General features: G+C 40.3%; 1 protein-coding gene across 2 annotated transcripts in view; it reads left to right on the forward strand.

The window, feature by feature from the left end:
• The first annotated feature begins 7,769 nt into the window (after positions 1 to 7,769).
• LOC116988057 (protein outspread-like) overlaps positions 7,770 to 15,732 on the forward strand; it is a 298,795-nt gene continuing 290,832 nt past the window's right edge. For both annotated transcript variants that reach the window (XM_033044495.1, XM_033044494.1), the window contains exon 1: positions 7,770 to 8,403. In XM_033044495.1, the coding sequence (XP_032900386.1) occupies positions 8,278 to 8,403 (126 nt within the window). In that variant the 5' untranslated portion in view covers positions 7,770 to 8,277. The remainder of the gene's footprint in view (positions 8,404 to 15,732) is intronic.

Here is a 15,732-nt window from a genome sequence, read left to right on the forward strand (position 1 = left end):
CTCCAGCACTGCATTCACTGTAAGGCAGCAACTCTACCGCTGCACCATTCTCGCATTCCAATGCTGGACAGATTTTCTTGATTTTTGTCACGATCAAAGCAATTGAAGGACAATGAATAATATTTTCGGAAGTCGGAAGGAAGAGTTAAGCACGATTGTACATTAATTCAGTGGCAATTCAATAATTGTTATATAGATACAATCAAGAGGAAACGAGATAAGAGCACTAGGGAGATAGGTATACAAGGATTTCTCGCTGGGTTTAGATAAAGAGAAGTAATAGGAAGCTTGTGTAATACATAAACACTGTCAAGGACATGATGAGCAGAGTGCCTGTTTCTGTAAGTAAATCTTTTGTGATACATTTTAACAATTACCAACCTTGGATGATAACTGTGAGGGTCAGACAATGAGCAAAATACAGATTTCAGTTTCAACAAACCAATAAATCAAAAACACAGTAACAAGAGATTTTCAGTTCGCAACACCAAGCAAAACAGGATGCAGAAAGATAAAATAGAAATGGTGGACACGATTTATTTCTCCTCCACTGTCATTGATCTCTGAGCTGCCTGAATCAAGTGGGAACTATGAAGATACAAAGGCTTCTGGATTATGAAATACCTGAGCTGGAGAAATCTGACTTCTCCCACACATTTTAATGCATTTTCATGCAAGCAATATTAATATTAAAATGCTTTATTGGTTTCATTGGACATAGTAAATATTCCATAAGTTTGAAAATGGAGGAATTAAAGTGTATGCAGAGGGATACAATGTGCGTAACTTTAGAAAACGAATATTTCTAACATGGAGAAATCGCCTTATGGACAGTTCACAGGAATGGAACGTTTATGTAATCGAGGGACAGGCTGATATGTAATTCAAAGTTCTATCACATGCAAAGGACCCAGATGGTATTTAACAGAAGGAAAGCCTATCATGGGTATTACAAGGAAGGAAAGCCTATCCTGGGTATTACTCATTCATTCATTCATTCATTCATTCATTCATTCATTCATTCATTCATTCATTCATTCATTCATTCATTCATTCATTCATTCATTCATACTGCAACAGAATATATCTAAAACAGTCATAAACAAAGTATTTGGGGATATCAGAATAAATGGGGTGCTTCGCTGACATTCAAGGAAATTAAGTGGCTTGCAGTTACCTCAGGCCACCTTGGAGCTGACAAGTGATGTGCAGATGGACTCAAAATGCTGGATTAACTCAGTGCGGCAGGCAACATCTCTGAAGGAAAAGAATAGGTGACATTTTGGGTTGGAACCCTTCTTCAGACTGAAAGTAAAGGTTGAGGGGGGGGGGCGAATAAAATTGAGGCAAGAAAAAAAAGGCAGAACAAATCAAGGCCGGCATAGAAATTTACATAGAAATTGATACTAAAGAACCCAATAATAAAATAATAAGATCTATATGGGAAACAATAATCACTGATAAAAGCAATACCATAACAATATTATTACAACAGTAACAATTCTTTAGTAAGAAAATCTACTTTAAATGGCCACTGGGAAATGCCACTGATTTATGCAACACCATTAAGTTCTGTCTTCTTCCTTTTAAAGCTAACCAAAGCTCAATAAGTAAATTAAGAGAATATACAAGAAGTTAAATGTTGTATTCACTTAGTGCTATTATATTAAATACTACATGTTTCAAATGGTTTTCACATAGAGTGAACATGATTGTACCCATTTCCAAATCACATTATGCTCTTCTGGAGGTTCATCTTAGAACTTCCTCTATGGACATGTGCTTGCTTGCATGAACTGTTTTTGATGTGATTTATGCATTCTACTAAGGTAGACAAAAAAGGAGAAACTGAGTGGGTGAGGCAGCATCTACAGAGCGAAGGAATAAGGGACCTTTCGGGTCGAGACCCTTAATGATCTGCATTCTATGAGATCATTAAGCAGTGCAAAGCCAATCTCCAAACTCTCCTTTGGAAATTGAATCATACTGTAAGAAAATGTGCCAATCATATAGACCACACAAATATTTTGCTCTATAGCTCCATGATTTTATGGACTTGATTTCAACTGCAGAAGACTTGCTATGAGTGAATTCCAGCTACTGCTGCTGCAAATGGAACAGATAAGACTTTTGCCTTCCATCACAGTGAGGAGGTGTTTGGAGATTCACTGTGATGGATGTTTATGTGGAATTGTGTTAATTGTAGGTTTTTTTTTTTTTTTGCTGTTATGACTGCAGGAACAAAATTTCATTCAAACCTTGCTTGTTTGAATGAGAATAAAGGGCAATTGAATTGAAAAAAAATTGAATTGAATTGAACTGAATGCTTGTGTATTCCGTTGGAGGAGGTGCAGAAAGGCTCATTACTGAGAAACCTATCCTGCTCAAAACTATAGACAACTATCATCCTATCTTGACATTCCTGAGGAACAGAATCTTTAGATGCTCAGCATTACCAAGGTCACCTCCTCTGAAATTTGTCACCTATCGAGCCCTTGACTGAGGCTTATAAATGGCATGGACTGCTGGACTCTGCGCATAGGGTTATTTTTCACTCTGGGGTTCCGATCCCGGTAGCATTCTGCAGACATTTGGCATTTCCTCAATAATAGAATTCATCATTTTACCTGCTGCTAATATCAGACTAACTCATTACTATCATGAAATTTTCTTAATCATCAGGCTTCCTGTTTCTTCTTATTGTCAAATTACAAGACTTCTATGATTTTGTGTCATTTTTAACTTCTCCTTCTTGCCACACAGGATCACTTTTCCTGTTATTGTTGTTTTAGATTTAAAGGGATGTTTCTAATCTGTAATGCAGGAGATGTAACGCCTGTACCTACTCCTCCTCCCTCACATCCATCCAGGGACCCCAGCAGTCCTTCAAGGTGAGACAAAGGCTCGCGAGCACTACCTCTAACCTCATCTACTGCACTCAGTAGTCCCGATGTAGCCTCCTTTACATCAGCAATACCAAATGTATAGTAAGCAACTATTTCGGCAGACACTTGTGCTTGGTCCTCCGAGGCCTGCAGGATCTCCCAGTTGCTAACCACTCCTGTTCCCATTCCCATACTGACCTTTCCATCCTGGTCCCCCTCCATTGCCAGAATGCGAGCACTTGCAAACTGAAGGAACAGCACCTCATATTCTGCTTCAATGGCTTACAACCTAATGGTAACTAATTGAATTCTCAAATTTTAGATAACTGACCTAGACACAACACCCCCTACCCCCCTTCTTCCCCCTCCCCCCTTTGCTTTCCACTCTCTTATGCCCTGGATTCATACCTGTTTCTCTTCCCCCTCACCCACTTTTTATTGTGGGTTCCCAATCTACCATAGCCCATCAACATCTCACATCTTATAATTTATGCTGGGAAACAATCCTGTACTCATTCCACAAGTTCATCTGCCACACAAATACTGTTCAGACTATACTGTCTTGACTGTAACCATAACTCAAGATCTCCCAAGATTATTGTATTATTGTTCTGACTTGCACCTCTTTTTTCCTTATTTATATTTTGCCTTGCACATTATCACTATTATCACTATTGAGCAGGATATGCACCTTATATACATGTCACATCAGCTTCCGAAGACATAAGAAACTGCAGATGCAGTGGGTCGAACAACACTGTGGGGGAAAAGGAATGGTTGGTATTTCAGTTTGAAGTCCTGCATCAGAATTGATATGTCTGATGTTATGTCTGTATTAGCATTGGTGTAGAATTGTAGCATACATATGGTTACTGCTGTATAAGACTTCATTGGTCATGAATTGTACATTGTAAGTAATGTCAAGCATTTTAGGGCTAAATTTTAAATAGGGTAAATAAGAAGGTTGCGCTACCCTTAGCAAAGACTTAATTAACTAGGGTGTATATATTTAAGGAACTATTAGAAGAATTGGAGAGAAATTGATGAATTTATTTTACATTTAAGAACTTGGAACTTACTGGCTGAAAAGTCAAATCTGGCAGAATCCCTCATCATAATCCCTCATCATCTGAATGAGGAGTTAATGTGCCATTATTTGAAAGACATAGACCTGGACATGGAAATTATCATTGGTCTCAATAGCGCTTTAGCATTAACATATTGGAGTGAACTATTCATTTTCTGCTATAAATGTTTATGATTTTATATGTAACTGCATAGTGTGATTATGTGTGGGAGAATAGGTTCCAGCACTTCATGGGTACCAAATTTTCAGCTTTCAAATCTTTCCCGAATCTCTCCCATTAAGATGTAATATATATGTAACCGCAGAGTGTGATATGTAACATGTAAAGCTCTATGTTAGGCAAGTGCTGTGTATATGGCTTGGTGTTGTTTGCATTTCCAGTACTGAAGGTAAAATAACACAGGAAACACAGTGCAAGAAATATAATAATAATAATAATAAATTTTATTTAATGGGCGCCTTTCAAACATCTCAAGGACACCTTCCATAGTATATCGGAATAACATATAATCGGAATATAACAATAAGGACATCACAGAGACACAAATTAAAAACAGGATTCAATCCAAAAACAGAAAATCAAAAACACAGTGTGAAGAGGGAGCAGCGGCAACCAACTCGTGCCAGCGTCCACTCTCTCTTCACGGCAGCCATCTTGGACACAGACCTACAAGACTACAAATAGACAAAATATAGAAGCAAAATATAGAAGCAAAAACAAGGCAATCAGCCCCTCATGCTTACTCCATCATCAATGATCAGGCATCACTTCCTCTCACTAACCCCATATATCAAGATACCTTTAAGACAGCTGTCATTCGGGTCTCTCAAAATTAATGGAATCAATCAAATCCATACATCACCACTTAAAACCTCTGTCAAGATTTGATTGCAATTTTATTTCCGTGTTCAATAATTGATTGAAGTATTATGAGTGGATACACAAATGTAAATGTACTCTTCTTCCACCTTATATGGCAGAACACCCTGACTTTTTTTTTCTAGCATACACCTATAACTGGAGATGAATTGGTTAAATCCACTGAGATAACCTAAATTATCTCTGTGTTTTCTGGACCAGGGATCTGTCTTTATTACTGATCTAGTGTAGACAACCTATTGGAAATTGCAACCAGCCTTTGCATCACAGGTTAATTTCAACTTTCTTTTTATGACCTCAATTATATAGAATGTTAGAGATTATAAAGAAGCTTTAAAATGCAAACATTCTACCGTCATTTAAATATTTAATTGTACGTGAAAATTTTAATTTTCCTGTAGCATGTGAGACGGACATCATTATAAGATGCAATATTTTCCATTGTACAAAATCCTTCAAGCTATCCATAGTTCAGTAGCAGACATTCTCAAAAGCAGTTGTGAGATGGCATTGAATTATATTTGAAATCAACAGCGGATATTTTACGACAGTGTATTTTTTGCTTATAAATGCTTTATGAACTCAAGCAAAATTGAGTTTCTCAGTGAGTATGCTTCTGCATTACACTGCTGCACCTTTCAACATGCCTTGTGGCAAGACTATTGTCTTAATGGGAGAGATTCAAGAAAGATTTGACAGCTGAAAATTAGGTACCCATGAAGTGCTGGAACCTATTCCCCCACACATTGACTCTCCTGCTACCCATCTCCAGTAGGGGTAATTTACAGGTGTCAATTTACTTAACAATCTTTCGGATATGTGAGGGAACTGGAGCAAGCCAGGGGTGGGGAGCTCAGGGACATGTACATGGTCTACATTGACTTTCTCAACCTTCTCCTGCGATCTCCACCATCAGAGAAGGTAGTGTTCAGCGAATTCCATTCATTCCACCTGATATTAAGAAAAAAATAAGCACTGGATGCAGAATAAACTTTGGGACCCAATGATATCCCAGCTGCTCTATAACTAACTACCACTCAAGACAAGTTGTTCCAATTCAGTTACAATACTGGCATCTACCTGTCAATGTGGTGTAGCTTGTCCATAAAACGCAGGACAAATCAAAATGGGTTAATTACTGCCTGGTGTACTCTTAATCATCAACAATGAGAATGAATGGGAATTATCAGTGTTTCTAAGTGGCACTGCTCATCAATAACTTGCGTTCCAACAGCAAGTTTCGATCACCACCCTTTGCTAAACATCCTCTTTTTCTTTCCACTGGTCCTTGTTCTAATGAAAGTTTTGCAAGATCAGCAACATTAACTCTGTTTGTCTTTCCACAGATGTTTCTTGGCCTACTGATGAACTCCAACACTTTTTGTTTGAATTTTGAAGCCATGGTCCAAACATACAAAAGAGACGAATTCCAGGCTCGTGAGATGAGAGTGAGCACCCCTCTGTCGTCAAGGTATTCATGAGATCACGCGTGACATTGAGGACGCCTCGTAGAACCGGGGCAATATGCATCAAGGGGAAAATTGGTCCAATGTCAGGAACTGTACCTCCAAAGATGATTGTGATTGGTTGTTTCAAGTTAATGATGGCAGAATTTCTCATGGCAATAATCAAAACAGTAAGTCATATAGCCTCTTGAGCGTGTTCAACCATACAGTAATATGGTTGATCGTGCCTGGTCTATTTTGCTAACTTCATTCCCTTAGTCCAAAATTCCACTCCCTACCCTTCATTCTCTTGGTCCAAGCATTCATCAGGCTCAGCCTTAAATATATCCAATGAGTGAATATCCCTCTGAGGTGGACGATTGTCAGACATTACTGCATTAATGTACCACATTACTACAATGGTCAATGCTTGACGTGGAGTAGTACTGTATGGTATACAAAACCTAGTTGTGACCAGCCTAATGTCCATGGGATAGCTGTAAATATGGCAAGCACTAGGTGTAGATTATGGATATAATTAACATGTCATTTGAACTGGTATATGTATAGGAAAGTTTTGGAGGCATATGGACTAAATGCATGCAAATGGGTCTAGCTCAAGTAAAAAAACCTGGTTGGTGTGGATGGGCTTAAAGGTATCTTTCCATGCTAATGACTCCATGGCATGATGCAACACGCAGTGGATGTACAGTCATTGCTGTATACTATGCAAGGCCAAAACTGCATGATCAACATCTAAGATAGACACAAAAAGCTGGATATCGCAGCGGGTCGGACAGCATTTCCGGAGAAAAGGAATAGGTGATGTTTAATTAATTTTAATTAAATTAATTAATTATTCATTTCTAACACTGCACTGTAATTTATATTCTTGTATTTTATACTTGTCTTATTCTATTATTTTTAATGGCTGTTCTTATTTGCTTTTGATTGCTTTTTAATGCTTTGTGTAAAGCACTTTGAATTGCCTTGTTGCTGAAATGTGCTATATAAATAAACTTGCTTGCTTCGGTCAAGATCCTTCTATACATTTCGTAGTGTTGTACCCATCGTTGTGCCTATCACTGCACACGGTGTCAGTACCCATGCCCAACGTGGTTAAATGGTTGTACCCCATATGCACAACTGGGTTGCATTGAGGTGATGTACACTGTGTGCATGGTGGGTGTTATTTCCAGGTGTTGTACACGGTGTGAGCGGTGAGTGTTGTGTCCACTGTGCGTACGGCCAGAGTTATGCCCAGGTTCTGTACACTGTGTGCATGCCTTGGGTTGTATCCTGGTGGTGTACATTGTGTACAGGACGAGTGTTGCATCTTGGTGCATGATCTTTGATGCACACTGTTGTGTTGCCGGGGGTTTAATTCAAGTGGTGTATCCACAGTGTGCAGACCCTGCGTGGCGCTGCCTGGTGGCGGCGCTGTCTGTAGGGAACGATATAAGCGGAGGGGCAGCGCGCGAGCCGGGCAGAGCAGCGCGAGCGGTCGGCACAACGGCGCAGAGTTCGTCCGTTTCGGGCAGAGGGTTCTGGAGCTCGAGACGAGCTGAACCTGGTTTAAATCTGCATCCTCCCGCCCCGCGCAGCACCCTCGCCCTCACACCCCGCGCAGCTTCCCCCGCCCCCCCTCTCAGTGCCCCCCCCTCCCGTCTGCAAGCGCCGCCGCTGCGGCCCAGTGCTGCCATGGAGTGAAGCCCGGGGAAGCGGGCGTGGGATCTGCCGCCAGCAGCAGGGGAGCCGAGTGCGGCCCTGCCGGGAACCGCTCGCACACCAGGCCCAGGCCGCGGGTACACGGCGATGAGCCGGCGACCGCCGAGGATTCAAACCGGGTGACGATCGGCCTGTTTGGCGAGCTGCAGCACCGGCCCCCGCTGTGATTTATTATTTTTATTTCCTTTTAAAGTCCATCAATTGCCTTTTAATTTCACTGCAGCGGTGGGATTTGTCTTTCCTTTCGCCGAGATGTTGGCCGGGGCCAAGGACAATCCGTGCCGCAAATTCCAAGCCAATATTTTCAATAAGAGCAAATGTCAGAATTGCTTCAAGCCCCGGGAGGTGCACCTTCTGACGGACGAGGACATGAACCAGGTGAGTGGGCAAAGCATTTCATGTGGAAAGAGCAGCGGTGTTTGCTTTATCATTCTTCCCCGATTTTCGCAAGTGGTGGTCATGGTCTTTGTTGTGTGATTTGGAGTGTGAATAATAATACTGCAGCTTATATTTTGGCTTTGGTCAATTTACCGAATCTGTCCCTGACTTTTATTCGGGGGAGAAATGGCAAAGACAGAATGCGTTTGAACATTAACAGAGTAGTATCTCTTGGATTTGCACCAACATTATGACTATTTGTTTTAGTTCCCTGTCCCCCACCTAGACTAAACTGTGGAAGGAAAATAAGTAAAATTCCCCTTTTCCAATCCCTTTTGTGTTTTTCTTCTTCAATTAATTATATGAATTGGAGATTATGGACCAGAAATATGCTACGTTATGTTTAATAGTACTTAATTGTGGCTTTTATACAGTATTCAGACCTTTCCTCGCACCCCCTCCCCCTTTCTCCATGACATTAAAAAATCGGAAATTAAAATTCTAATTAGGTTATTAATTTCACAATAGAGTCAATAAGAGTGCTTAGACTATCATTTCCTTTCATTTCTCTTATCCAAATTACTAAGAGAGGAGGCGATCTCAATGGTAGTAGTATCAATGCAGATTAAATATCTACAAGGAACTGCACTGGGATCTGTGCTTATTCCTGACCCCTTTCCATCCCTCTCGTTCTCTCTCCCCCATGCCATGCAAACTTGTGTGTGTATATGCACACACACTTGTGTTTTCTTTAAAATTTACAAGTTTTTTAAGGTCGGTTTACTATGATTGCAATTATAAAGTGATCCAATTGAATATGTACTGCATATATTCAAACCTTGTTTTTATAAATAATATTTATTCTTTGTAAATATTCAGTAGTCGCAGAAAACAATGACATCTTCAAATATCAAATAATGTCAAAATGATAAAATAAGTATAAACTCTGTAGTAAACTCACTTACTAACTTATCTAGTAAGCAGAAAAAATAATGAAGCGATTATTTCCATTTTATCACTTCCATTGAGTAAAGAAGGGGCCTGACCTGAAACGTCACCTGTCCATGATCTCTTGAGATGCTGCCCGATTCGCTCTAGTACTTTATCTTTTTTTTAATTCCCACTTCAACTGTTGCTCATTTTCCACCGTAATAATTCTAATGTACCATGATCAGGATACATTTGAAATTGTTAAGAAAACTGGTCAAGATGTCAAGGAAACTTGTTGAAATTGATTTTTGTTTGAGATGCTGCCTTTTCACCTCCATTATGAAATGAAATAGCAGGAGTATTGGAGTGATATTTTAACACCATTCTAACTGAGTGCTTAATAGGAAACTAGTGTACAAAATATTTTTCAGTATAAAACTACTTTGTTCATGAGACATTACTTTTTATATCTTTTTTTTCCTTTTGAATCTTGTACTTTAAAAATCGCAAACTAATTAAAACTTGTTCATTTCAGTGTAGCAATAATTGGATGATTATTTCTGAAATGAAGGATCGGAAACTTTACCTTCTTGATCAATTGTGCTATAATCTAAGAATAATATTGCTTAACTGGGTCTTTGTGCTACCCTTTATCATGTGCTTTATATAGCAATGCCTTTACTTACTGTGGTTGCCAAAAGATCACTGGACCTGGATGAAAGTTTGATGCTGTATCTCTCCTGTCCATGTGGCCCCAGCTAAACTCTATGGTTCTCTGAGCATTTCTCAAACATTTTCCCCTCCATCCTTGCCTTAAACAAAATCCTCCTTCAACGTGACCTTGACAACCACACCTTGATGCTGAATGCAGAGCATTGAATTCAATTTCTGTTAATGAGAAATAAGGTTTGTTTATGGATGAATGTTATTTGCTCTGTGTTTATTCTTTAGCGTGTCAATTGAGAATGATATTTTGCAGAAGAATATGAATAAATTAGATATACTTTATGCTCACTATTTGCTTGTGATTTCTCAGACTTGGATTCCTGTGTATTTGTGTTTACTTCCTTTTAAACTATTTTACTGCAAAAAGTATAAAGCTTTATGACGTTTCCGCAGTTTTTCATGGACTTTTGGAAGAGTAACACTTCAAAGAATGGTCAGCAAAGTTAAGGCCAATTCGAATAAAGTATAGCATGAATTAAACAAAAATGGTGTCAAGTCAGAAAATAGTCCTGGTAAACTGGAGCGTTGTTGACAGTGGTGATTTTGTGAGGTTATTGCTACAACCACTATATATAATGTGTGCAGGTGAAAATTGCAGATCTCATGAAACTTCAAAATGAACATAGTGAAACGAAGAGTTTAAAAAAAAATGTACAGGTGCATAAAGATAGTGGGCAGATTGGGTAGTCAAGTGTCAGATATGTGAAGTGACATGTTCGGTCTAAATAACTAGAGGAGACCACGCAGGTTTAATAACGCCATTTCAAAGTTTGTGAAGGAAAAGATGGACTTGTTTGTGCATTATTAGGCAGTCCTTCAGTTTGCTGACAGTCTTGATCACACTGCCATGAAGGGTGAATGTACCTTTATATGCGATTTCTGCAAATACAAAGGTTGCCATCGTATACCAACTACTCCCTGGTCATGACCATGTCACTCTTATACCAGTGACAAATAAGTTGATTAGGGAGCTTAAGGTGAAAGGAAACTCGGAGATAGTGACCATAATATGATAAAACTTCAACCTGCTGATTGGGAGGGATAAGATGAAGTCTGATTTATTGTTGAGTAAAGGTAACTATAGAGACATGAGGGAGGAGCTGGCTAAAGATGATTAGAAAGGGAGTAATTCGGAAGACGCAGGATCTTTTCATCCCAAATGTGAAGAAAGATTCTTAAGGAAGTATGAGGTGACCATGACTGACAAAGCATATAATATGGCAAAGATTAGCAGGAAGCTTGAGGATTGGGACCTTTTAAAAACCAACAGAAGGCAACTAAAAAGGCAATGGGGAGAAAATATGAAGGTAAACTAGCCAAAACAGGATACCAAAAGTTTTTCAGATATATAAGGAGTAAGAAAGGCAAGATTGGCCATTGGACTGCTGTAAAATGACACTGGAGGAATGAGGCATAAAGAAATGGTGCATGAATTGAATAGTTTTTTTTGCATCAGTCTTCACAGTGGAAGACAGCAGCAACGTGCCGGAAATTCAAGAGTGTTGGGGCAGAGATAAGTGCAGTCGCTATTACTGAGGGGAAAGGTGCTTGGGAAGCTGAAAAATCTGAAGTTAGATAAGTCACCTAGACCAGATGGACTACACCCCAGGGTTCCGAAAGCAGTAGCTGTAGATTGTGCACGCATTGGTAGTAATCTTTCAATTATCTCCAGAATCAGGATTGGTTCCAGAGGACTGGAAAAACTGCACTGTTTATGAAGGAAGCAAGGCAAAAGAAGGGAAATTATAGGCCAGTTAGTTTATTTTAGCTTTACAGTGCCAAAACAGCCCCTTCAGCCCACCGAGTCTGCACAGACCAGCGATCCCCACGCATGAACAATATCCTACAGACCAGCGATCACCCCGTACACTTAACACTAGCATACACACTAGCGACAATTTGCATTTATACCAAGCCAATTAACCTACAAACCTGTACATCTTTGGAGTGTGGGTGAAAACAGCAGATCTTGGAGAAAAACCCCTGCGGTAACGGAGAGAACATACAAACTCTGCACAGACAGCACCCATAGTTGGGATCAAACCCTTTTCTGGCACTGTAAGGCAGCAATTCTACAGCAGCACCACCGTGCCGCCCTGTTGGTCTGTCTTCAGTAGTTGGTAAGAGTTTGGTCATTTAATAAGTATGAAGTTTCGGGGTACTTGGAAGCACATGATAAAATAGGCAAAGCCAGCATGGTTTTGTGAGAGGGAGATTCTGCCTGAAAATTATGCTGGAATTTGTAAGGAACTAAATAGCAGATGGACAAAGGGTAATCAGTGGATGTTGTTTACTTGGATTTTCAGAAGGCCTTTGATAAAGTACTGCATGTGAGGCTGCTGAACAAGATGAGAGCCCATGGTATTAGAGGAAAGATACTAGCATGGATAGAAGGTTGGCTGAATGGCAGAAGACAGAGTGAGAATAAAGGGGACTTTTTCTGGTTGGCTGCCAGTGACTAGCGATGTTCCGCAGGGGGCGGTGTTGGGTCTGCTATTTTTCTCATTGTGTAGTAATGATTTGGATCATGGAATTGATGGCTTTGTGGCCAAGTTTGTGGACGATGTGAAGATAGGTGGAGGGGCAGGTAGTGTAGAGGAAGAAAGGAATGGGCAAAGTAGTGGCAGATGGAATACAATGTTGAAAAAGTGTGCGGACATGCACTTTAGCAGGAGATTATTTTCTAAATGGGGAGTGGATTCGGACATCGGAGGTGCAAAGACACTTGAGAGTGCTGGTGCAGGATTCCCAGCAGATTAATTTGCAGGTTGAATCGGTAGTAAGGAAGGCAAATGCAATGTTAGCATTCATTTTGAGAGGACTAGAATATGAAAGCTGGGGTGTAATGCTGCAGCTTTATAAGGCACTGGTTAGACCAAATTGGAGTATTGTGAGCAGTCTTGGGTCCCATACAGAGGAGGGATGTGTAGGAAGGAAGTGGAGATGCTGGTTTACACCAAAGATAGACACAAAATACTGGAGTAACTCAGAGGGACAGGCAGCAGCTCTAGAGAGATGGAATCAGTGATGTTTTGGGTCGAGACGCTGCTTCAGGCTGAGAGTCGGGGAGAGGGAAACTAGAGATATGGAAGGGTACAAAGAGCATGCAAGGTGTGAAAAGGACCAATCAAACAGACCTTATTATGGAAATGTACAATGGTTCATTGTTGGCCATGGGGAAGGTGACAACAAGGCATACAAACAGCAAAATTAACCAGGAGGACAATGAAGCTAGTAAGAGAATTAGGTTGGGGAGGGATCCAGTGAAAAGGAAAGCAATATTCATACCACATACATAAGCTGCCCAAGTGAAATATGAGGTGCTGATCCTCCAATTTGTGTTTGGCCTCACTCTGATAATGGAGGAGGCTCAGGACAGAGGTCAGTATGGGAAGGGGAGTTAAAGTGCTTTGCAACTGGGAGATCACGTAGGCCCAGGTGGACTGAGGGAAGGTGTTCAGCGAAACAATCGCCCAGTCTGCGCTTGGTCTGGCTGATATATAGGAGTCCACACCTAGAACAGCGGATCCAGGAGATGAGGTTGGAGGAGGTGCAAGTGAACCTCTGCCTATAGTAGATACAGTAGATGAGGTTGGAAGAGGTGCAAGTGAACCTCTGTCAACTAATCTACTGTGTTCTGGATGTGGACTCCTATATTCTGCTTGAATAATATTTATAAATAAACGGAACTAAGCATCTGTAAATTCTTCTGCATTTTTGTGGTATTGCTTATTTAGTTACTATAACTAACGTCCACAGAATGTTGAAGTTGCATATACAAATAATTAGTGTATGACAGCAGATATAATATTGTTACAAAAGACAACCACACATTTCCCCACCCACAAAATTCTTCACATCAATTTCAAGAAAGCTGCATACAAATCAAAACCAAACATCTAAAATTAAACAATTCCCTCTGAAATATCATAAATCACATTCTTCATTTCCCCTAGGCTCTTTCTCAGTCATAATCTGATTCCATCTAAACTATAAAGTTTATTGGATGACAGATGGCACAATGGGCTAAGTGTCCGGCTGGCAACCGGAAGGTAGCTGGTTCGAATCCCGCTTGGAGTGCATACTGTCGTTGTGTCCTTGGGCAAGACACTTCACCCACCTTTGCCTGTGTGTGAATGTGTGTGAGTGATTGGTGGTGGTCGGAGGGGCCGTAGGCGCAGATTGGCAGCCACGCTTCCGTCAGTCTGCCCCAGGGCAGCTGTGGCTACAGAAGTAGCTTACCACCACCGAGTGTGACTGAGGAGTGAATGAATAATGCGATGTAAAGCGCCTTGAGTATTAGAAAGGCGCTATATAAATCCCATCCATTATTATTATTATTATTATTATTATTATATATCGGCGAGGCCAAGTGCAGAATGGTCAATCGTTTCGCTGAACACTTTAGCTCAGTCTGCCTGGACCTACGCGATCTCCTGTTTGCTAAACACTCTTCCATTCCCTTTCTGTCCTGGGCTGCCTCTACTGTCAGAGTGAGGAAGTATGAAGTGTCGCAGATTGCATCCTGCAGGAATGGTCATTATTGCTCTATTGCAAATCCTTCAAGCTAGGTAGAATTACAGTTGGGTGAATGTTTTCGCTACTGTTGACTTTATGAAGGAGTATACTGATACCAGATAATTTGAAAAATAGTGCCAAGACAAACAGAAAATGTAGTTCATGTATTGACCCTGAAGGATATCCAGCAACCATTTTATTGAGTTTTTAAAGGTAAAGAGAAAATTGTTACTTAAAATTTAGCTTGCAAGATCTGTGGATTTGAAAGTCTTTTGCGTTGCATTAACCCGTTCAGTTTCCTTTTCAGTTTTTTTGTAAGAATGGTGCCTTTTGAATTTGAGTATTTGTTGACACTTGGTTTAAGTTGGTTTAAGTTTTGCAGCTGCATAGAGATTATAGTGTAGTCATATTTCTGAATAGTGTTGGGAAAGTAAGAAAAGTATTTGGACTCCCCACCTTCCCTCAGTATGTCGCCTGACAATGTGTATCCATTCCATCCATAACAAATTTATCAAATTTTTAATGCAAATCCAATCAAGAGAACTAGTCACAAATTTTATTTTGGACAAAAAAAAACAATGTTAAATTGTACAATATTGGAGTTATGTGTTTTATTTGTTTGATTTAGTCGTAGATTGATGCATTGTGGAAACTTGCCCTTCAGCCCAACTTGCTCACACTGGCCAACATGTCCCAGCTACACTAGTTCCACCTGCTCATGTTTGGCCCATATTCCTCAACCTGTCCTATCCATGTACCTGTCTTGCTGTTTCTTGAACGTTGGGATATTCCCTGCCTTCATTACCTCCTCTGGCAGCTTGTTCCATATACCCACCACCCTTTGTGTGGAAAAAGTCATCCCTCAGATTCCTAATAAATCTTTTCCCCTTCACCTTAAACCTATTTACTCTTGTCTTCTATTTAAATAGAAGACAAGAGTGTGCATCTACCCGATCTATTCCTACCCGATCTGAGCACAAGACTGTGCATCTACCCGATCTATTCCTTTCATGATTTTATACACCTCTATAAGATCACCCCTCATCCTCCTGCACCCCAAGGAATAGTCCCAGCCTGCTCAAGCTCTCCCTATAGCTCAGACCCTCTCGTCCTGACAACATTCTCGTAAATCTTCTATGTACCCTTGACAACACC

This window comes from Amblyraja radiata, chromosome 26, assembly GCF_010909765.2.
Source record: "Amblyraja radiata isolate CabotCenter1 chromosome 26, sAmbRad1.1.pri, whole genome shotgun sequence".
In the NCBI taxonomy this organism is placed as follows: Eukaryota; Metazoa; Chordata; class Chondrichthyes; order Rajiformes; family Rajidae; genus Amblyraja; species Amblyraja radiata.